At 39.8% G+C, this 15230-nt stretch overlaps 2 protein-coding genes across 3 annotated transcripts; one reads left to right on the forward strand and one right to left on the reverse strand.

The window, feature by feature from the left end:
• The first annotated feature begins 123 nt into the window (after positions 1 to 123).
• Positions 124 to 9182, forward strand: rcl1 (RNA terminal phosphate cyclase-like 1). 2 transcript variants are annotated; one of them, XM_047569987.1, is made up of 9 exons: positions 124 to 335; positions 819 to 890; positions 1020 to 1195; positions 1776 to 1850; positions 1983 to 2107; positions 2693 to 2818; positions 2932 to 3088; positions 7872 to 7975; positions 9011 to 9182. In XM_047569987.1, the coding sequence occupies exons 1-9, from the start codon at positions 206 to 208 to the stop codon at positions 9162 to 9164; spliced, it is 1119 nt and encodes a 372-aa protein (XP_047425943.1). In that variant the 5' UTR covers positions 124 to 205; the 3' UTR covers positions 9165 to 9182. The 2 variants fall into 2 exon arrangements, with proteins under 2 accessions (XP_047425943.1, XP_047425944.1); XM_047569988.1 differs by lacking the exon at positions 124 to 335 and adding an exon at positions 401 to 515.
• A 61-nt stretch (positions 9183 to 9243) lies between these two features.
• anxa3b (annexin A3b) lies at positions 9244 to 14709 on the reverse strand. The gene is made up of 14 exons (XM_047569989.1): positions 14582 to 14709; positions 14222 to 14255; positions 14077 to 14124; positions 13657 to 13744; positions 12961 to 13055; positions 12759 to 12872; positions 12499 to 12589; positions 12290 to 12369; positions 11804 to 11860; positions 11471 to 11564; positions 10983 to 11078; positions 10833 to 10891; positions 9752 to 9874; positions 9244 to 9619 (listed from the first exon to the last, which is right to left on the reverse strand). Exons 2-14 carry the CDS (start codon positions 14231 to 14233, stop codon positions 9563 to 9565), a joined length of 1014 nt encoding a protein of 337 aa, XP_047425945.1. The 5' UTR covers positions 14234 to 14255; positions 14582 to 14709; the 3' UTR covers positions 9244 to 9562.
• Between the last annotated feature and the right edge of the window lie 521 nt (positions 14710 to 15230).

The raw sequence follows: 15230 nt of genomic DNA on the forward strand, positions 1-15230 counted from the left end.
ATTTTATACCATTCAGACAGGTCTCCTCCTCAGTCTTTTAAAAAAAAGTATCTGGCGACATCTAGCGGCCCAGTTTGACCATGCACCCCGAATAAATGTATAAAAAAAACTTCTTGGCCCTCTTGCGTTGCCGTCATCGCTCACTAACGCCTTCCTGAACAAACACACGTGGATTTCACTGACGCCAGGCACAAACAACAATAACATGGAGAGCCATGGTCTCACATACGACGGCTGCAATTACTTCAGGCAGCGGCTGGTTTTGTCCACACTTAGCGGAAAGCGTGTCAAGATAAAAAACATAAGATCTAAGGATGACGAGCCGGGGCTCCGCGGTGAGTTGCAGCTTCACTCCGCATGTGGCGTCGCAGTTAGCTTTGTAGCTAACGAGCTAGCTGTTACGCAGTTGGGAGTGTGTTCAATTGCTGGGCGTCAGGGGTGGGAAAATGATGGGTCAAGTACTGAAAATGTAGGATAAATTTACTATTATGTTCCTGCACTACTTTGTGTCACTGGTAAGCTTGTTTTCACAAGTCAGTTTACAGGAATTAAGATACTTTATTTTGGCATATGTAAGAGAATTTCTTGAAGTTCCCACAGTCGGTACGATAATACTTTTTACCGACTATTTGGCTTTAAATAAATTGTTACTGCATGACAAGTATGGAAAAAAAACATCAAAAATATTCTCTGATATAAATTTTATATTAAGATTCTGCTGTTAATCTGTAAAACTGTTACTTTAATCTATATATTGAATTGTTGGAGGATGTTGGATGCGACTCTAAAAATATATTTTTTTTGTGTGTCTTCTTCAGATTTTGAGGCCAGCCTCATCAGATTGCTAGACAAAGTGACAAATGGCTCCAAAATAGAGATCAACCAGACAGGTGAGTGTTAAAATGGGTGTTAGTCACACAGACAAAGAGAGAGAGAGAGAGAGAGAGATGATAGAGGATGCAAATACAACTAGTCTGCTATGTTAGAGATGCCTTCACTGTCTTTCCCTTCTTTTTCAGGTACCATGTTATTCTACGAGCCTGGCTTGTTGTACGGCGGCTCTATAGAACACGACTGTAACCCACAGCGCTCCATAGGATACTATCTGGAGGCTCTGCTCATGCTGGGTCCTTTCATGAAGATGTCCCTGCAGGCCACTTTGAGGGGAGTCACGAATGACCCCACCGACCCGACGGTGAGCGCACACACTCACAAATACGACCACGTTCTAGCTAATGGTCATTTGACTCAACCAGGGTGGAGCTGATCCTCACTTCAGCATGGAAGAACTTTGTTGTGTGGTGCACTTCCCAAAGCCATGGACACTGCCCTCTTGTGCACAGATTGTAATTTGCATTAATAAGACGGCTGAGATCAGCATCGGAACATGAGTCAGTCGCATTTGCAACAGTTTGGAGGTTCATGACTCAAGAAGTGCTGTAAACGTGGCCTGTTTTTTTTCTTTCTTTTTTTTTTTGTATGTTTTATGTGTCGTTATTTCTACCGGGTAATTTTTTTTAGCTTATTCCTGTGAGTTGGACTGTTTCAAATTGAAAAATGTCAACAAACCAGACACAAGAAAGCAGCAAGAAGTATGAATTGGAGACATTGGAGAGAGGTGTTGTCATGGAAACAGTGAACAGCGTCTCTGTTTGGTGCTGCGATGAGAATCGGTCTATTGAAGGCTCTTGCCCTGGTGTTCTTTTGCAAGGTAGCTGACATTTTCCACCGTCTGCAGAGCGAGTTACTGGATTTAATTGCTGTATTTCTTACAGATTGACCTCCTGAAGTCTACAGCCCTGCCCCTGATGAAGAAGTTTGGCATCGACGGAGAGGGCTTTGAACTCAAGGTGAGGACAGTATAGTAACTGGTTGACAAGCGCAATATAAAGTTATGAGGTTTTACATAAGAATGTAGAGCTTACATGTGTAAACAAGTGTTTCTCAGTCCGCGTCTCTCTCTGCTGCTGCTGCTCCCTCAGGTGGTGAAAAGAGGGATGGCACCTGGTGGGGGAGGAGAGGTAGTTTTTACTTGCCCCGTTCGCAGAACCATCAAGCCAGTACAACTGACCGAGCCAGGCAAGATCAAGAGAATCAGAGGAATTGCGTATCCTTGTCATGAATACTGGAAAACAACATCTTAATCCCTGTTGATTAATTAGTCCTTTTACCTATAAAATATCAGGTAATTGTGAAAAATGTATTTGTCACATTCATAATCTCCATAAAGTGGTGATCTAGGTCCTGTAGTACCCTAGAAGTGCCTTAAGACATAGCCATCATTCATCAGAAATGCACATACGTAATAAATTTATTTTAAATAATTCAGGAAGTAATGTGGAACAATGGGCCACCACAGTGAGCTGTTGGATGAAGAGCTGCAGACGACAATCTGCAAAAGAGTTAATCATTCCTGTTCATAGGCTTTCTGCAGAACAAAATCAAACTGGTTGTTGAAGGAATGATGAAAAACGGCCAATTGTTGTCTGATTGAATCCTATAACCAAATGCACTTCCTATTATAAAAGAAAAATGCCAGTTCATCCTGGGAGAAAACTGAGTGAGGATGTTTTTTACTTGCTAATCAAAAAAAAACTAGCCTCCCTAATGTGAAGTCCATTTATGAACTGATTTGAATGCATAGACTAAATATCCACACTGCTGCATCGGCCCCTTGACGTTTTAAATCCAGATATTCGGTGCGAGTTTCTCCTCAGATGGGCAACAGGATCGTGGAATCGGCGAGAGGCGTCCTCAACCAGTTCATTCCAGATATTTATATCTACACCGACCACATGAAAGGACCCAACTCTGGCAAGTGAGTATCTCTGTGCGCATTTTTAATAGCTGCTACAACATTCTGTCCATTTCTGTATCACTCAGTGGTTGTTCTCGATATGATGGTGAATAATTTGCGCTGGTTTACCACAGGTCTCCAGGTTTTGGTTTGACGCTGGTAGCGGAGACGCTGAATGGCTCCTTCCTCAGTGCTGAAATGGCATCCACACCGCAGGGGCAGGGAGAGCCTGTACTGCCAGAGGACCTCGGCAGGAAATGTGCCCATCTGCTTTTGGAGGAGATATATCGGGTAAGCGCCTGAAATACACACAGTCGTGTCAGGGTTTTTGAGATTGCCAAAAAATTTTTTGTTTACACTTCCTCTGCTCTAATACTGCTGCAGACAGCCGAAGCTCCATTCTTTACCAAACTGATCTTAAAAGAAGCTGCCTTTCTAAATACAAAGAATGTCCTGTTTTATTTGCATGATGCAAATAACCTTGAAAGTGCTTTACTGCACACGCTGATGTCTAGCATGCCTGATAACAGGGTTACAGAATACCTTCCAATTCAGATGAGGCAATATGTCAAACACAAGGGAAGGGAAGTAGTCACTGATATCAAATGTTTTGTTTTTCTGAACACCAATCAAATAAACCGCCGGGCTGTGTAGAGTTTGGAAAAGCACCTCAGACTAAAGGCCAATTAATGGTCTGTGTGTCTGTGTGCATGGGCAGATACAGACTTTGAACTTTGTTCCATTTATACTACAAGGGAACACCCTGGTCTGCTTCGTGTTGCCGATTGAAATTCAAATAAGAGACAGAATGTCCAATCATCTGATTGGATGAGTGAAGCATGTCATGAAAAAGAGCCAATAACATAGTCATATTGATATTTATAGTGTGTTGAATGATTCACAAGATGTGTAGTGACGTGTAGTGATCAATATGAAAGACAACTTGGAATTTGGAATGATTTCAAAATAATCTGTGCATCTTTGTACTTTTTTTCATGACAAATTATTTAGCTGTGGATACAGCAAATGCCATCGCACCACAGCCTCTTCTCAAAACTCTTTTTGGAACATCAGTCTTGGCTCTTTCAGTGCGTAGAGTTGCCGCAGACACAAATTTTAGATCTCGCAGACATTTGAAAAGTGGGACCAGTTGAAAGTCTGACATTAATAGGTGCTGATGACCACTTACTTTCAAATATTATGTGGACATAACATTAAACCATGCGCTCATCATGCTGGGGTCCATTTCTTTTGCTGGTCTTACAGATATAAGCAAGGCTGCAACGCATCAGGGTAATAGAGGTTTAGAAGCTACAGTGATGTTGTTTTGTGTCAATACAGATGGAACACTTTGAGGAAAGGTTAACTGAGGAGTTACAAACAATTGTATGAAAAATTTAGTTGAAAATGAAGCAGGAAGTAGAAACACAAATTAACCCGACTGGCAAAAAAGACACAGCGCCTACCAGTGTTTGGGTGGCGTCTTTACAGAGTGAACCAGACTGAGGAGTGGACAAGTGTAAATGGCTCGCACCAGCATTGTCCACATGCGTAAGTTACGGCATCTCGGTCCTGCAGTCCTCTAAAAGAGACTTAAGCGGTTGTTACGATTACGTGAATAGGATTTGTGTGGGATACGTTTTGGAAAAAGAGCAGGAACACTTCAAACAATAACCTTCTCAAACAGACGCTTTGTAAAAATTTAACTAGTTTTCAACAAAAAAACAGCTGTTCAGCCGTTCAGAAAATAAAAAACCTCATTAGATTTATGTTGAAATTATGTAGAGAGAAACAAACTGTTGAGGAACAAGTTATTTAAAGCCCTAATTCCAACAGGAAATTACTTTGCAGATATGTATCACGGTGACATTGGTCTAAATTAGCGTTACAATGAAGGATCTGTTTGTTTTTTTCTGCCCATCACTGGAAAAAAAAAAGTCTGAATTCTCGGGGAATACCTGACACACACCACCGAGACACATTAGATTCCCATCACGCAACAATGATTCGCTGCCCTTGTTTACTCGCATTCCCTGGTAATGACCCACGCCTGCAGTTCAGCGGAGAAACAGTTTGAGCCCCAATGTCGAAAAGCATATAACTGATAACGGGCTTTTCCTTTGAGGCTCTGATGTTTTTTTTTTTTTTTTTATTTTAATGCGACTAATGCTTTATCTCTATTGACAAATTATCATGTAAGTACTGCTTTCATGTGGAAGAAGTGTTTCAGTTCGGGGCCTGTATAATGGGAGTCTTTCATTGTTGTATTGATTTTTAAGAGTCGCTCATCTTTTTAGATTAGAACGTTTACGTGGGTCGCATGTAAGCAGCAAAATTTCCCAAAAGTCTGTTAACTCTTTAGGACGTTGCTCTCGGACTGTCACTATAAAGGCCCTAAATCGACCAACTTATGATAATTATTTATAGTTGGGGGGGAAAAAAACAAAAGAAATAATTAAAATTAACCTAGGCTTAGTATTTTATACCAATTAAAAATATCGTATATTATTATTTACTGATCAGTATTATTACTTACTAAGAATAAATTAAGTAATTAAAAGAGAAAAATGCTATTTTAAATTTGGGGAAACATATTTTTCAAAAATAATAATGTGATTTTAAACAAAAAACAATGGATCAGAAAAATAAAGAGATACTGTTAATTTCTTTAAAGTTTATTCAGATGGAGTCATTGCCTACTCAGTCACAGCTAGGTCAAATGGATTAATGTCCTTTATTCTTGAAATACACCAGTGCTTCATGGAGTTTGTTCAAACAAGGAATTTTTAAGGGAGGAGAAAAGTTTTGTTTTTTTTTTTGTCCAAATTTGTCTGCTCTTATGGTTTGACTGTAAGACAAGCGCCTCAACAGAATATGTACAATGAGATTCTGTGACTTGAGTTTGCCTCCACATGTCCCTGCCTCTCAGGTCTCTCTATTAGGAGCCATGTGAGTCCAGTTAGCTGGTCAGGGTAGTGCTCATTAACTCTGAAAGAGGAATATTGTTGGGTACATCCTCTTAACTCCTTGGTCAGCGTGCGAAGCTGACGTTTTCTCTTAAGCTGCCTCGGTGGACGGGTGCGTGGCGGCATAAGAAGTCCTGTACATGTTTTTTTTTTTTTTTTAAAAAGCTAAAGCTACTGGAAGAGCACGTCGATTCACCGGCCAGGTTTGGAAACGTAGCATTTGAATAATTGCTGAATGTAATAGTTAACTGTTGGAGGTTTGCTACAGCTGAGAAGAGAAGACGCTAGAGTAAAATGGATGTGAGGCTCCAAATAGTTGATTTTTTTATATTTTTTTTTAATCTGAGAAAAGGAGGTGAATTTCCTCAGTTCCCATTAAAGGGAAACGTGGGTGCTCTGTATGCGCGCGTCTGTTTGTTTTCTGGTTAATCAGTACAGTCTTCTAGTAGTAAACCAAAGCTTCACCATGGACATTTTGTTTTTGGGAGCAACATCAACACAAAGCAGGAGCTGATGTAAGTGGTGCACTCTATTTGACGCTGAATTTTCTATTTAGTGAGAATTTATTGTTTTATATATTTATTTATGCTGCTTCCTCTACGAAATCTTTTCCTGTTTTAACATGATATTCTGTCTGAGAGCTATAAATAAAAAGGGGAACCATATTAGCGGTCACACAACGTGTCTGAAGACATTAAGAGTCCAAAGTTTGACATGAAGTCTTTTGATCAGTAATAGGAATAATGGTAAACTGAGGGAAGAAGCATTTTTTCTTGAGCAGCCATCAAAAATAAAGCTTGATTTTACTTAATATTTTTAAAATTAAATTACTAAAGTCTAAAGTTTTGGAAGTTAACATTCAGTTTACTTCATTACGTGTGTGTAATTTTTTTTTTTTCGTTCTTTTGGCTTTTGGGAAAGAGATAGTGTTTCGCTCACGGGGTTCGAGGGATTTTTTTTTTCCACGAGGCCGTGTGGTCGGTTGTAGGTTACTGGCCTCTTGGGATACCTCAACTGTCTCTTGAAGGTGTAGCATGTAACTAGAAATTAGGTTATTGTGCGATATTTCTTAGTTTATGCTACAGTTAATAAGATTAGGCGAATGTGTGGGGGGAAAAAAATAAAGTTACTTTTGCTTATTTGTCCAGATGAGCAACCAAAAAACAAACAGTTTTCAAAAGCCGACTGCTTTTTAAAGTTTTAAACTCTGACATAGCTGTGGTGAGGTAAATTGAGTTTGACTTCTTTAGTCCAATATAGTGAATTTAATATTGAATTATCCATTAAGTGTATCAAGACAGTAAGGAAGTACCCATGGGAAACATGTTTGCTAATTAAAATGCTAAAGGATTAAAAAAAAAAAAAGATAGAAATCTATTGCGATGGAACTTTTGTGTATTACATTTATTTTCAGAGCTCACCAAGTTTGATCCACTGCCAGCCCCATCAGCAGTAAAACAACAGCATATTTTCACCATGGTTTCAGTGATCAGATCACATAATTGAATCATATTCCTGCTGACAAGCTGTCACAATGCCACAGCGCTGCATGACAGGGCCACACGAGAAGGGGCTGCGGTTCTAACTGCAGAACCAACGGGCTCCGCTCATCACTTGGTAAAAGACTGTTCAGTTTTTAAAGGAGTCTAGGGTGTGTCCTGCATAGGCCTCTTCATATGGGTCGACAAGTCTCGCATAACTCTAGTTGAGTAATCACAGTGGAATGTGCATAGTGAAAGTGAATCCTCTGTCCTCTAAATTTGTGGAAGAAATAGGGAACATGAGGCAAACGCCTAGAAATTCAGATGGGGCAGGAAAAATTAAGCATCTGGGGAAAAAGAAGGAAGAACATTGTAGGGAGATGAGCTGCTCTTATGACTAGTAGCCAAACAAGCTGCTGAATCTAAATCACTTTAGATGTTTTATGTAAAATGACAGTAAAATGATACAGTTCTGCTTCTGAATGTTTCAGTGTCTTTGGAAATGCGTTTTGTACTTAATCTGAACTCGGGAGTTCATCCCTATCAATAGGGCGACCTCCATGACATATACTGTGAATGTTATTTTTGTTGCTGAAAAACATGGCCCCTCCTCTTTGACTGTTTTAGGGCGGCTTCGTCGATTCAACCAATCAGAGCCTGGCGCTGCTCCTGATGACCCTTGGCCAACAGGATGTGTCGAAGGTTCTCCTCGGTCCACTCTCTCCATACACGTAAGCCGCTGTCATTCAACACACACACACACACACACACACTCTGTGTGTGTGTATTGAGCTTCACAAACAGCCCCATTGGTTATTCATAAGTTAATGTACAGATGACAGAGTGCACTCAACTCTGCTTTTAGTTATTCTTCGACTAGTTCTTGGCTACTGATAATATCCCACAGTTCTCGTTCCACTGCAGTGTAATTGGAGGCTGAATAAGTGACAAATTATCAATAGTCTTAACTATTTATTTTAAATAGTTTTGTAGAGTATAAAAAGATGGACAAAACCCTCTGTGACTCCACCCTAAAGAGCAGTTTTGAAGTCCAGTACCTCTGCTTGACCAGAGAGTTTCTTTGAAAGCATTTTTTTTAATAGTCTCAAGTTCAAATGATAAGCTTCAACACCCTCTTATTATATTTTTTTATATTCTTTAGTAAACATGCATTATCACAGCACTCAGCCAGCTGTGTGTTCACATGGTTGTTTACACTGTAGGTTCATACACGGGTCAAAGTGTGATGCCGTGAAGATACTCACATTCGAAAACACGCGTCACCGCTGAAATAATGAAAATAATGAAAATAACCTGAGCATTAACTTACCTCCAGACACGTTGGGTCATCGAGGATAAAGAGCGAACAATGAACTGTCCATTTTCAGTTATCATGGTACCGGTGCTGTGTACCTCTCAAGTACAGTACTATGATAACTGAAGATTGGCAGTGCCATCACAATGCACTCTTCCTCCTACTGGGGTAATGCTGAACGTGGACCTTTTAAGTCACTGGTGTGATGTATTGGTTTTATTACAGTCATTAGATTTTAGAGCTTTTTTTTTTTTGCTTGATAAATGAGAGGACTGATGACTTTTACCAGCATCTCAACACGAGTCCTGGAACACTTAGTTCTGGTGTCCCCAGTGTGTGTTCTTCATTAACAGTTGGTACATTATCCATTATCTTTTGGGACTGCGATGTGTAAAATGAGCCAAGGAAATAAGGCATTAAACTGAAATACGCTCTCTCTGTCTCCCTACAGGATCGCGTTCCTCAGACACATTAGAGACTTCTTCCAGATTATGTTCAAGATCGAGGTCAAGAAGCCTTTAGAAGACGAGAGGAAAGGAGGAGACAAAGTCATGATGACGTGTGTAGGAGTTGGATACAGCAACTTGAGCAAAACCCTTAAATAAAGTATATGTTTTTTTTTTTTTATAAATGTTGTGGTGTCGTTTTGGACTTCTTTTCCCATCCCCATAAAATAGAATGCAATCACTTTTCAAATGGGAAATTTAATGACATTAATTGTTAGTTACAGATATATCTAGAAGCTATCAAGAAGGCACGGAAATACATTCAATCTCCATATCTGAGTAACACATAAGTCTCGTTGAGTTCCGCATGAAGTGTGTGAAAATTTAGTTTCACACCTTTTTAAACGTTGCAGAAATTCCACATTATAAAGCGTTTCTCCAAGTTCGTTCCGCCCATCCATATGATGCTGCAGCAAAGGTCAGTGACGTCACTAGCTGTAGATCTTCATCTCTCGTATTGCTAAAGCTGCACGTCACAACCCATGATCTGGATAGAGTTAGTCATCGCCACACAGATGTTTGAGGGTGTCGCCGTAATTCCCCGACACTTCAGACTACACAAATATGGAGGGAGAGAAAAGCAGGACGTGGTTTGACATGTGAAAAGGATGGATATCTTCTGTGTGATATAATTCTTGTCCTGTGTATTGGGAGGGCATATTTACTCTGGTGGGGTGTGCACTGACCTCTAATTGGGAGTAGAGAGAGCACCCAAACAGCTTCTTGTACTCTGTTCTGATGTCCAACAAATCGATCTCTGAGCGACTGACGATTATCCTGGTCAGAGTGGACTCTGTGGTCCCTGCGCCCTGGACAAAGGAGGGTAAAAAAAAAAGAAAGAATAATAAGATACTGCAGCTATCCCTCGTTCACACTATCCTGCAAATTTTTTTTTGTTGTTGTTGTCGAGTCTGTTGACACATTTCAACCAATGTTGCTCATGTAACTGAAAAGCGTCAGCAATAAAACGAGGCTTAACATTCCTTTCCGCACCGCTGCTGACCAATACAGTCTGCTGTGGCTAAAAGGGGAATCCAAACAATATGTGGAATTTGTTTAGTGGCTTTTTTCTTTCCTGGAGGGCTCTAGGGCATAGGTCTTCAACAGGGGGTCCGTGACCCCTAGGGGGTCCATGGAGATACTGCAGGGGGTCGCAAAATCTTTGGTTGATTAGACATTTTTCTATTTTTTTTTATTTTCCCTACAGATTTACATTTCTTTAAATACACATTAACAAAAATCCAACCTATTTTAGCAATGGGATAAATAGAGGCAGATGACTTTCAGTCAACAGTGCACCATTTCATGCAGAGTGCTGCGCTCGCTGAGACCTGTCAATCAAAGCCTCCTGCACACTGCAGGCCCCGCCCCTATCAATGCTGAGCCAATCACGAGGCCGCATATTACACGCCAATCCAGAAGCACTCTGCAATATTAGCAGGAGAGAAGCTAACACTGCATGGTATATATAGGTATGTTTATGGCAGTTGCACGACCACTACTATTGTACTTGTTTGAAATAAAAAAAAAAAAGAATATTTGAACCTGCATATTATTTGAATAGCTTAATATTAAATGCAAAATGATAATGTATATTTATAAGCACTAGGCTGAGTTTAATATAGGAACACATAAAGTAGGTAGGGGATCCCTACTTAATCTCTCCATCAGTTTGGGGGTCCTTGGCCTGAAAAACATTGGAGACCCCTGAGCTAGGGTTAAAAAAGGGCCTCATGATGCAGATTCATTTGAAATTACAAGGTTTACCTTCATGCTCTTGAAAAGCCTCTCAGCCAGGTATGCAGGGACATTCTTCACACACTTAACTAGGCAGAGAAATAAGTTACAGACGCAACTTATTGATTTGTTCCATGCGATGATGAAAATGCGACACAACGAAAAACATCTGTTTCTCACCGACAGCCACAAGTAGATCCTCCAGGTCTCCAGACATCTCACTCTCAATGCTCTCCTGTAGAGTCTTTTTGCTAATATTCTTGTACTCCACCAGAGCTGCCAAAATGCACAGGATACACAGATATTAGCACAGCATGCACCATCATCAGGTCAAATCTACTCAATCTATTCAATTTGTTTTTACTATATACCAGAAAACTAATGACGTTTAACATCAGCCACATGCTTTAGCGCGTTTAAGCTAAACTGAGATGGCTAACATGTTAGCATTGTCACTGTGTCCCTTATAACTTAGCTCTGCTCTGCATTCTTAAATTATTAAATCCTCAAAAAATACATCCCATTTTCTAATTTTTGCTATGTTAACATGACTGCATTGTCCCAAAATGTCAGGATGCTAACATGCTCTGCGTTTAGCTCAAAGCGACACATACATTTTACATTTTACCACATGGGCAACTACAGAAAATGTCAAGAGGTTGACCCACTTTGTCGAAGTTGGGGAATGCTCCTGTGGCACAGGATGTCAATAAACTTCCCCTCATCGGTTCCCCACTTCTTCTCTCCTGCTTCATACAAGGCCTGTGTGCAATGAGAATGGGCTTCAGAATGTACCGTTCACTGGCTACACTTTTAATCTAGAAATAAAGATGAAATCAGCATGCACTGACTGCACTACTATTATACGTAGTCACATAACTACACGGGCTTGTTGGCTGTACTGAGTGTCAACACAATACACAAGTAGGAACACAAGGGCTAAATTTGCATAGAAAAACAGATGGCGAAACCAGTGAAAGATCCAAATATAGGAAGTATACCTTAGCATCTGCTTTGGCTTTGGCAGCGTCCACATTGGTGCTCTCATCTCTCTTACCCTGTGAGGTAGAACAAAGTATTTTATGATGCTAAATTAAAAAAATATATATAATATATTTGCTCCAAAACATGTTGCAGACATGTCTGTAAAATTATTCTTAATATCCTCGATGAGAAGCCTCCCAAAGAGTATCAACTGTTGTTGAAAACATTTTTTTATCCTCTAACTTTTGAATTGAATTTACTCTATTCAATTTAACATTTAGACATTTACGCTATGTAAAAGCCGCTGTTGTAGATCAGAAATATGAATCTTTTTTTTTTTTTTTTATTTGGACATGAACAAATCCAGGTGTTTGGACTGTGCATTTTTGAGATATGTTAGGAATGTTCAGAGCTGTCTGGCTGCAAGAAGTGTACAGCTGTGAGTCTGACTCTCATTTGTCGTAAATACTAGCACATCGCTGTTTTAATTTAACATACAGTACCTCAGCCAAGATGAGAAGTGCTTTGCCGTAATCCCCAGACACCTCAGACTCCAGATCATGAATCAACGACCTTCCCGTTTCTTGATGAAACAGCACAACGCAAAGAATTATGCAATGACTGATAAATGTTGCTTCATCAACAGCTATAACTTCAGTAACTTCTGCTTTCTGGCTCATGGGTATGATATTTTGAAGTTGGAGTTACCTACCTGCCAGGTACACTTCAGACAGGGCACTGATCTGTCTGTTGGATCTGGAGGCAAAGATTTCTGTGAGCGTACTCTCTGTGGTCCCCGCACCCTGAATTTGAAGGGTTAAATAAACCATTTAAGGTGAGAGTAGAAACTAAAGAGTAGAAACAAGACTAAAAGTCTGTCACCAGCTGGCACAACTTTGCATCTGCATACCAGTACCGATTCCTGAAGTAGGACACATCTAATAACTGGAAGGCATTTTAACAAAGTCTCACCTTGATGGCTTTCTGGATCTCGTGACAGTCAAAGACAGCGGGAGGTGTCACCAGAGCTACTAACAAGTCTTCAAAGTCTCCATGAGTGTCACCCTCCAGGTCAGCTACCAAAGTCTGATGGAGAACACAAGTCTTACTACAGCACGTTGGTCTATGATTAAGATGATTAACGTTTACAAATGTTTAAAAATGAGGGAAATACCCTTCCTGTGGCTTTCTCATAGGCTCTAGCGATAAGCTGTCGCTGAGCGTTACTCCTTTGGGTCAACACATCGATCAGGGTCTTTTCTGTTGTGCCTAGGATGAGGACAACATCAAAAAGACTTAGAACACAGTTAAAAAGATTACTTGGTTTCTTTATTGTAGGGGAGTATGAGGTACTTATCCATAATCAGTACACTACTTATGTCCCTAGTTTGGAGAAGCAGGAAGGAGTAGCAGTCTAAAAGCGGGTTATATACAGCAATACGTATTCAGTAATAATAATAATAATAATAACAATAAGCAGCTACTACCATGTTATCTGAGCTACAATTAAGTTGTGTCTATGATGTCTGGGGGCTTTGAATAGAACAATATTTTGGCTGAAAAGACCATCTATTAAATATAATGTGCACTAGAACTGATATTGACTTTTTTTTAGGTGGCTAAAATACATCTTGCTGCTTGCCCCATCCACAGCAGTTCAGTGTCTGGCCTCCAGTACTCCTGTACTAACATACTGATGAAGGATAAGTACTTCACTGAACCCCACTTTACTGAAACGGAACTATTTATTTAACGCATCTTTATAAACGCCTCTATCAAGGAGCTCTCTTTGCTTGATCCTGCACTTGTTATTTTGTCTCATATAGTGGACTATGTAAGAAATGAACTAATAACGGTGTCATTAACTTACCGAGGCCCTCAATGGCTTTCCTAAGGGCAGACACATCCTCGTCCACTTTGAAATTTGCTTGGTCTTTCACAGTTCCTCTCACTGTGGACTGATGACACACAGAGTCACATTCACCGGCTCAAACATTACAATGTTAAATGATTCGCACAATTGCAACACATTTCCCCATAAGGTACCCTTTCTAAATTGTCATTATTAAAGCAGAACCAACTATAGGCCACAGACTTTCAATGTAACCATCGTCTGCAATTTGGAAATACCTTGTGCAACACTTTGCTTTTAGGCATCCTTTACAAAAACATCTATTTGTAGGTTACAACAGCAACTAAATTATTACCTTGAAGGACTAATAAAGTTTTCTGATTCTGATCTGTACAACATGATCCTGAACACTAAAAGATAACAGGATGGAAGACTTACTGTCACAGTCAGGGAGGAGGGGGAGTCTAAGAGCAGGTCCAGGTCATCCTACAATACACATCAACACATATGCTTAGTGACCAACTGTACTGTATCATATTATGAGCCTACCACATAATTTTAAACTCAGTCTGCAACTACTCACCCAAACAGACATGTTGTCGAGAAGAAATGTTCAACTATGGGGGAAAAGAAAAATCACATAATAGTATTTCTCACATTATTTGCTTTTGATTTTTTTCTCAAACTGAACATCTGACATGCCCTTGAAGTTTCATTTTACAAGTCAAAGGAGTTCATTAAGGACCTGGCGCTTTTAAGTAGACTGAACACGTGTGCGCAAACAAGACTACAGCAAACTAAGTCTGTAATGTTTCAATGTCGACGGCTGCAGTCTAACATGATGCAAAGCAGTAAGATCATCAAACGCAGTCAAATGCTAATGACGCGTAGCTACATAAAGATGGCGGCTAAAGGCATAGAAATATATATGTATATTTCTTACCCGTGTGAAAAGTTAGGACTGATATTCCAAGAGGAATTTCACAGTTGGCCAGAAACGCCACACCTTTGCGGGGAGTTGAGAAGTCAACGCCCCTCATATTAGATGGAGGAAGTTGAATCACAGGATGATGCGTTTGTCAGAGGCTCCTCCTTTTATTTTATCCTGTTATTTCACTGCGCAGTCCCATTAACAGCTATTTTCCTTAAACAAATGCTCCCTTACATTAGATTCCAGTTAAAAAAATAAAACAAGAGGAGTAAGAGCTACTTAAATTTTACTTGTGTATGAGTTAATAAGTATTGCAGTGTACAAAGTAAACATCCTTTACTTTGAAGCACAAAAGTGTAAGTAATTAAATCAAAGTAAAATTTCTTATATTTTATTTCAGATGATGGACCATAAACTGAGTTGAGGGTAAACTAATAACGTTATATTATGTTATATTTTTCTTGTCAGTCAAAGTCTACAATGTACATAAAATGAAGGCAGTGCAGAAAAAAACGTATAAATAATAAAAACGAGAACGAAGTAGCACCGAAAGTAAATGAGAGTACACGAGTTAAGTAGGAGCACGTTTACTTCGTTGCTTTCCAACACTGGACCCAACCCAATAGTGTGTCCCAATACATGTTTGTTCTCAGGGCGGGTG

This window comes from Mugil cephalus, chromosome 19 (genome assembly GCF_022458985.1).
Source record: "Mugil cephalus isolate CIBA_MC_2020 chromosome 19, CIBA_Mcephalus_1.1, whole genome shotgun sequence".
NCBI classification, from domain to species: Eukaryota; Metazoa; Chordata; class Actinopteri; order Mugiliformes; family Mugilidae; genus Mugil; species Mugil cephalus.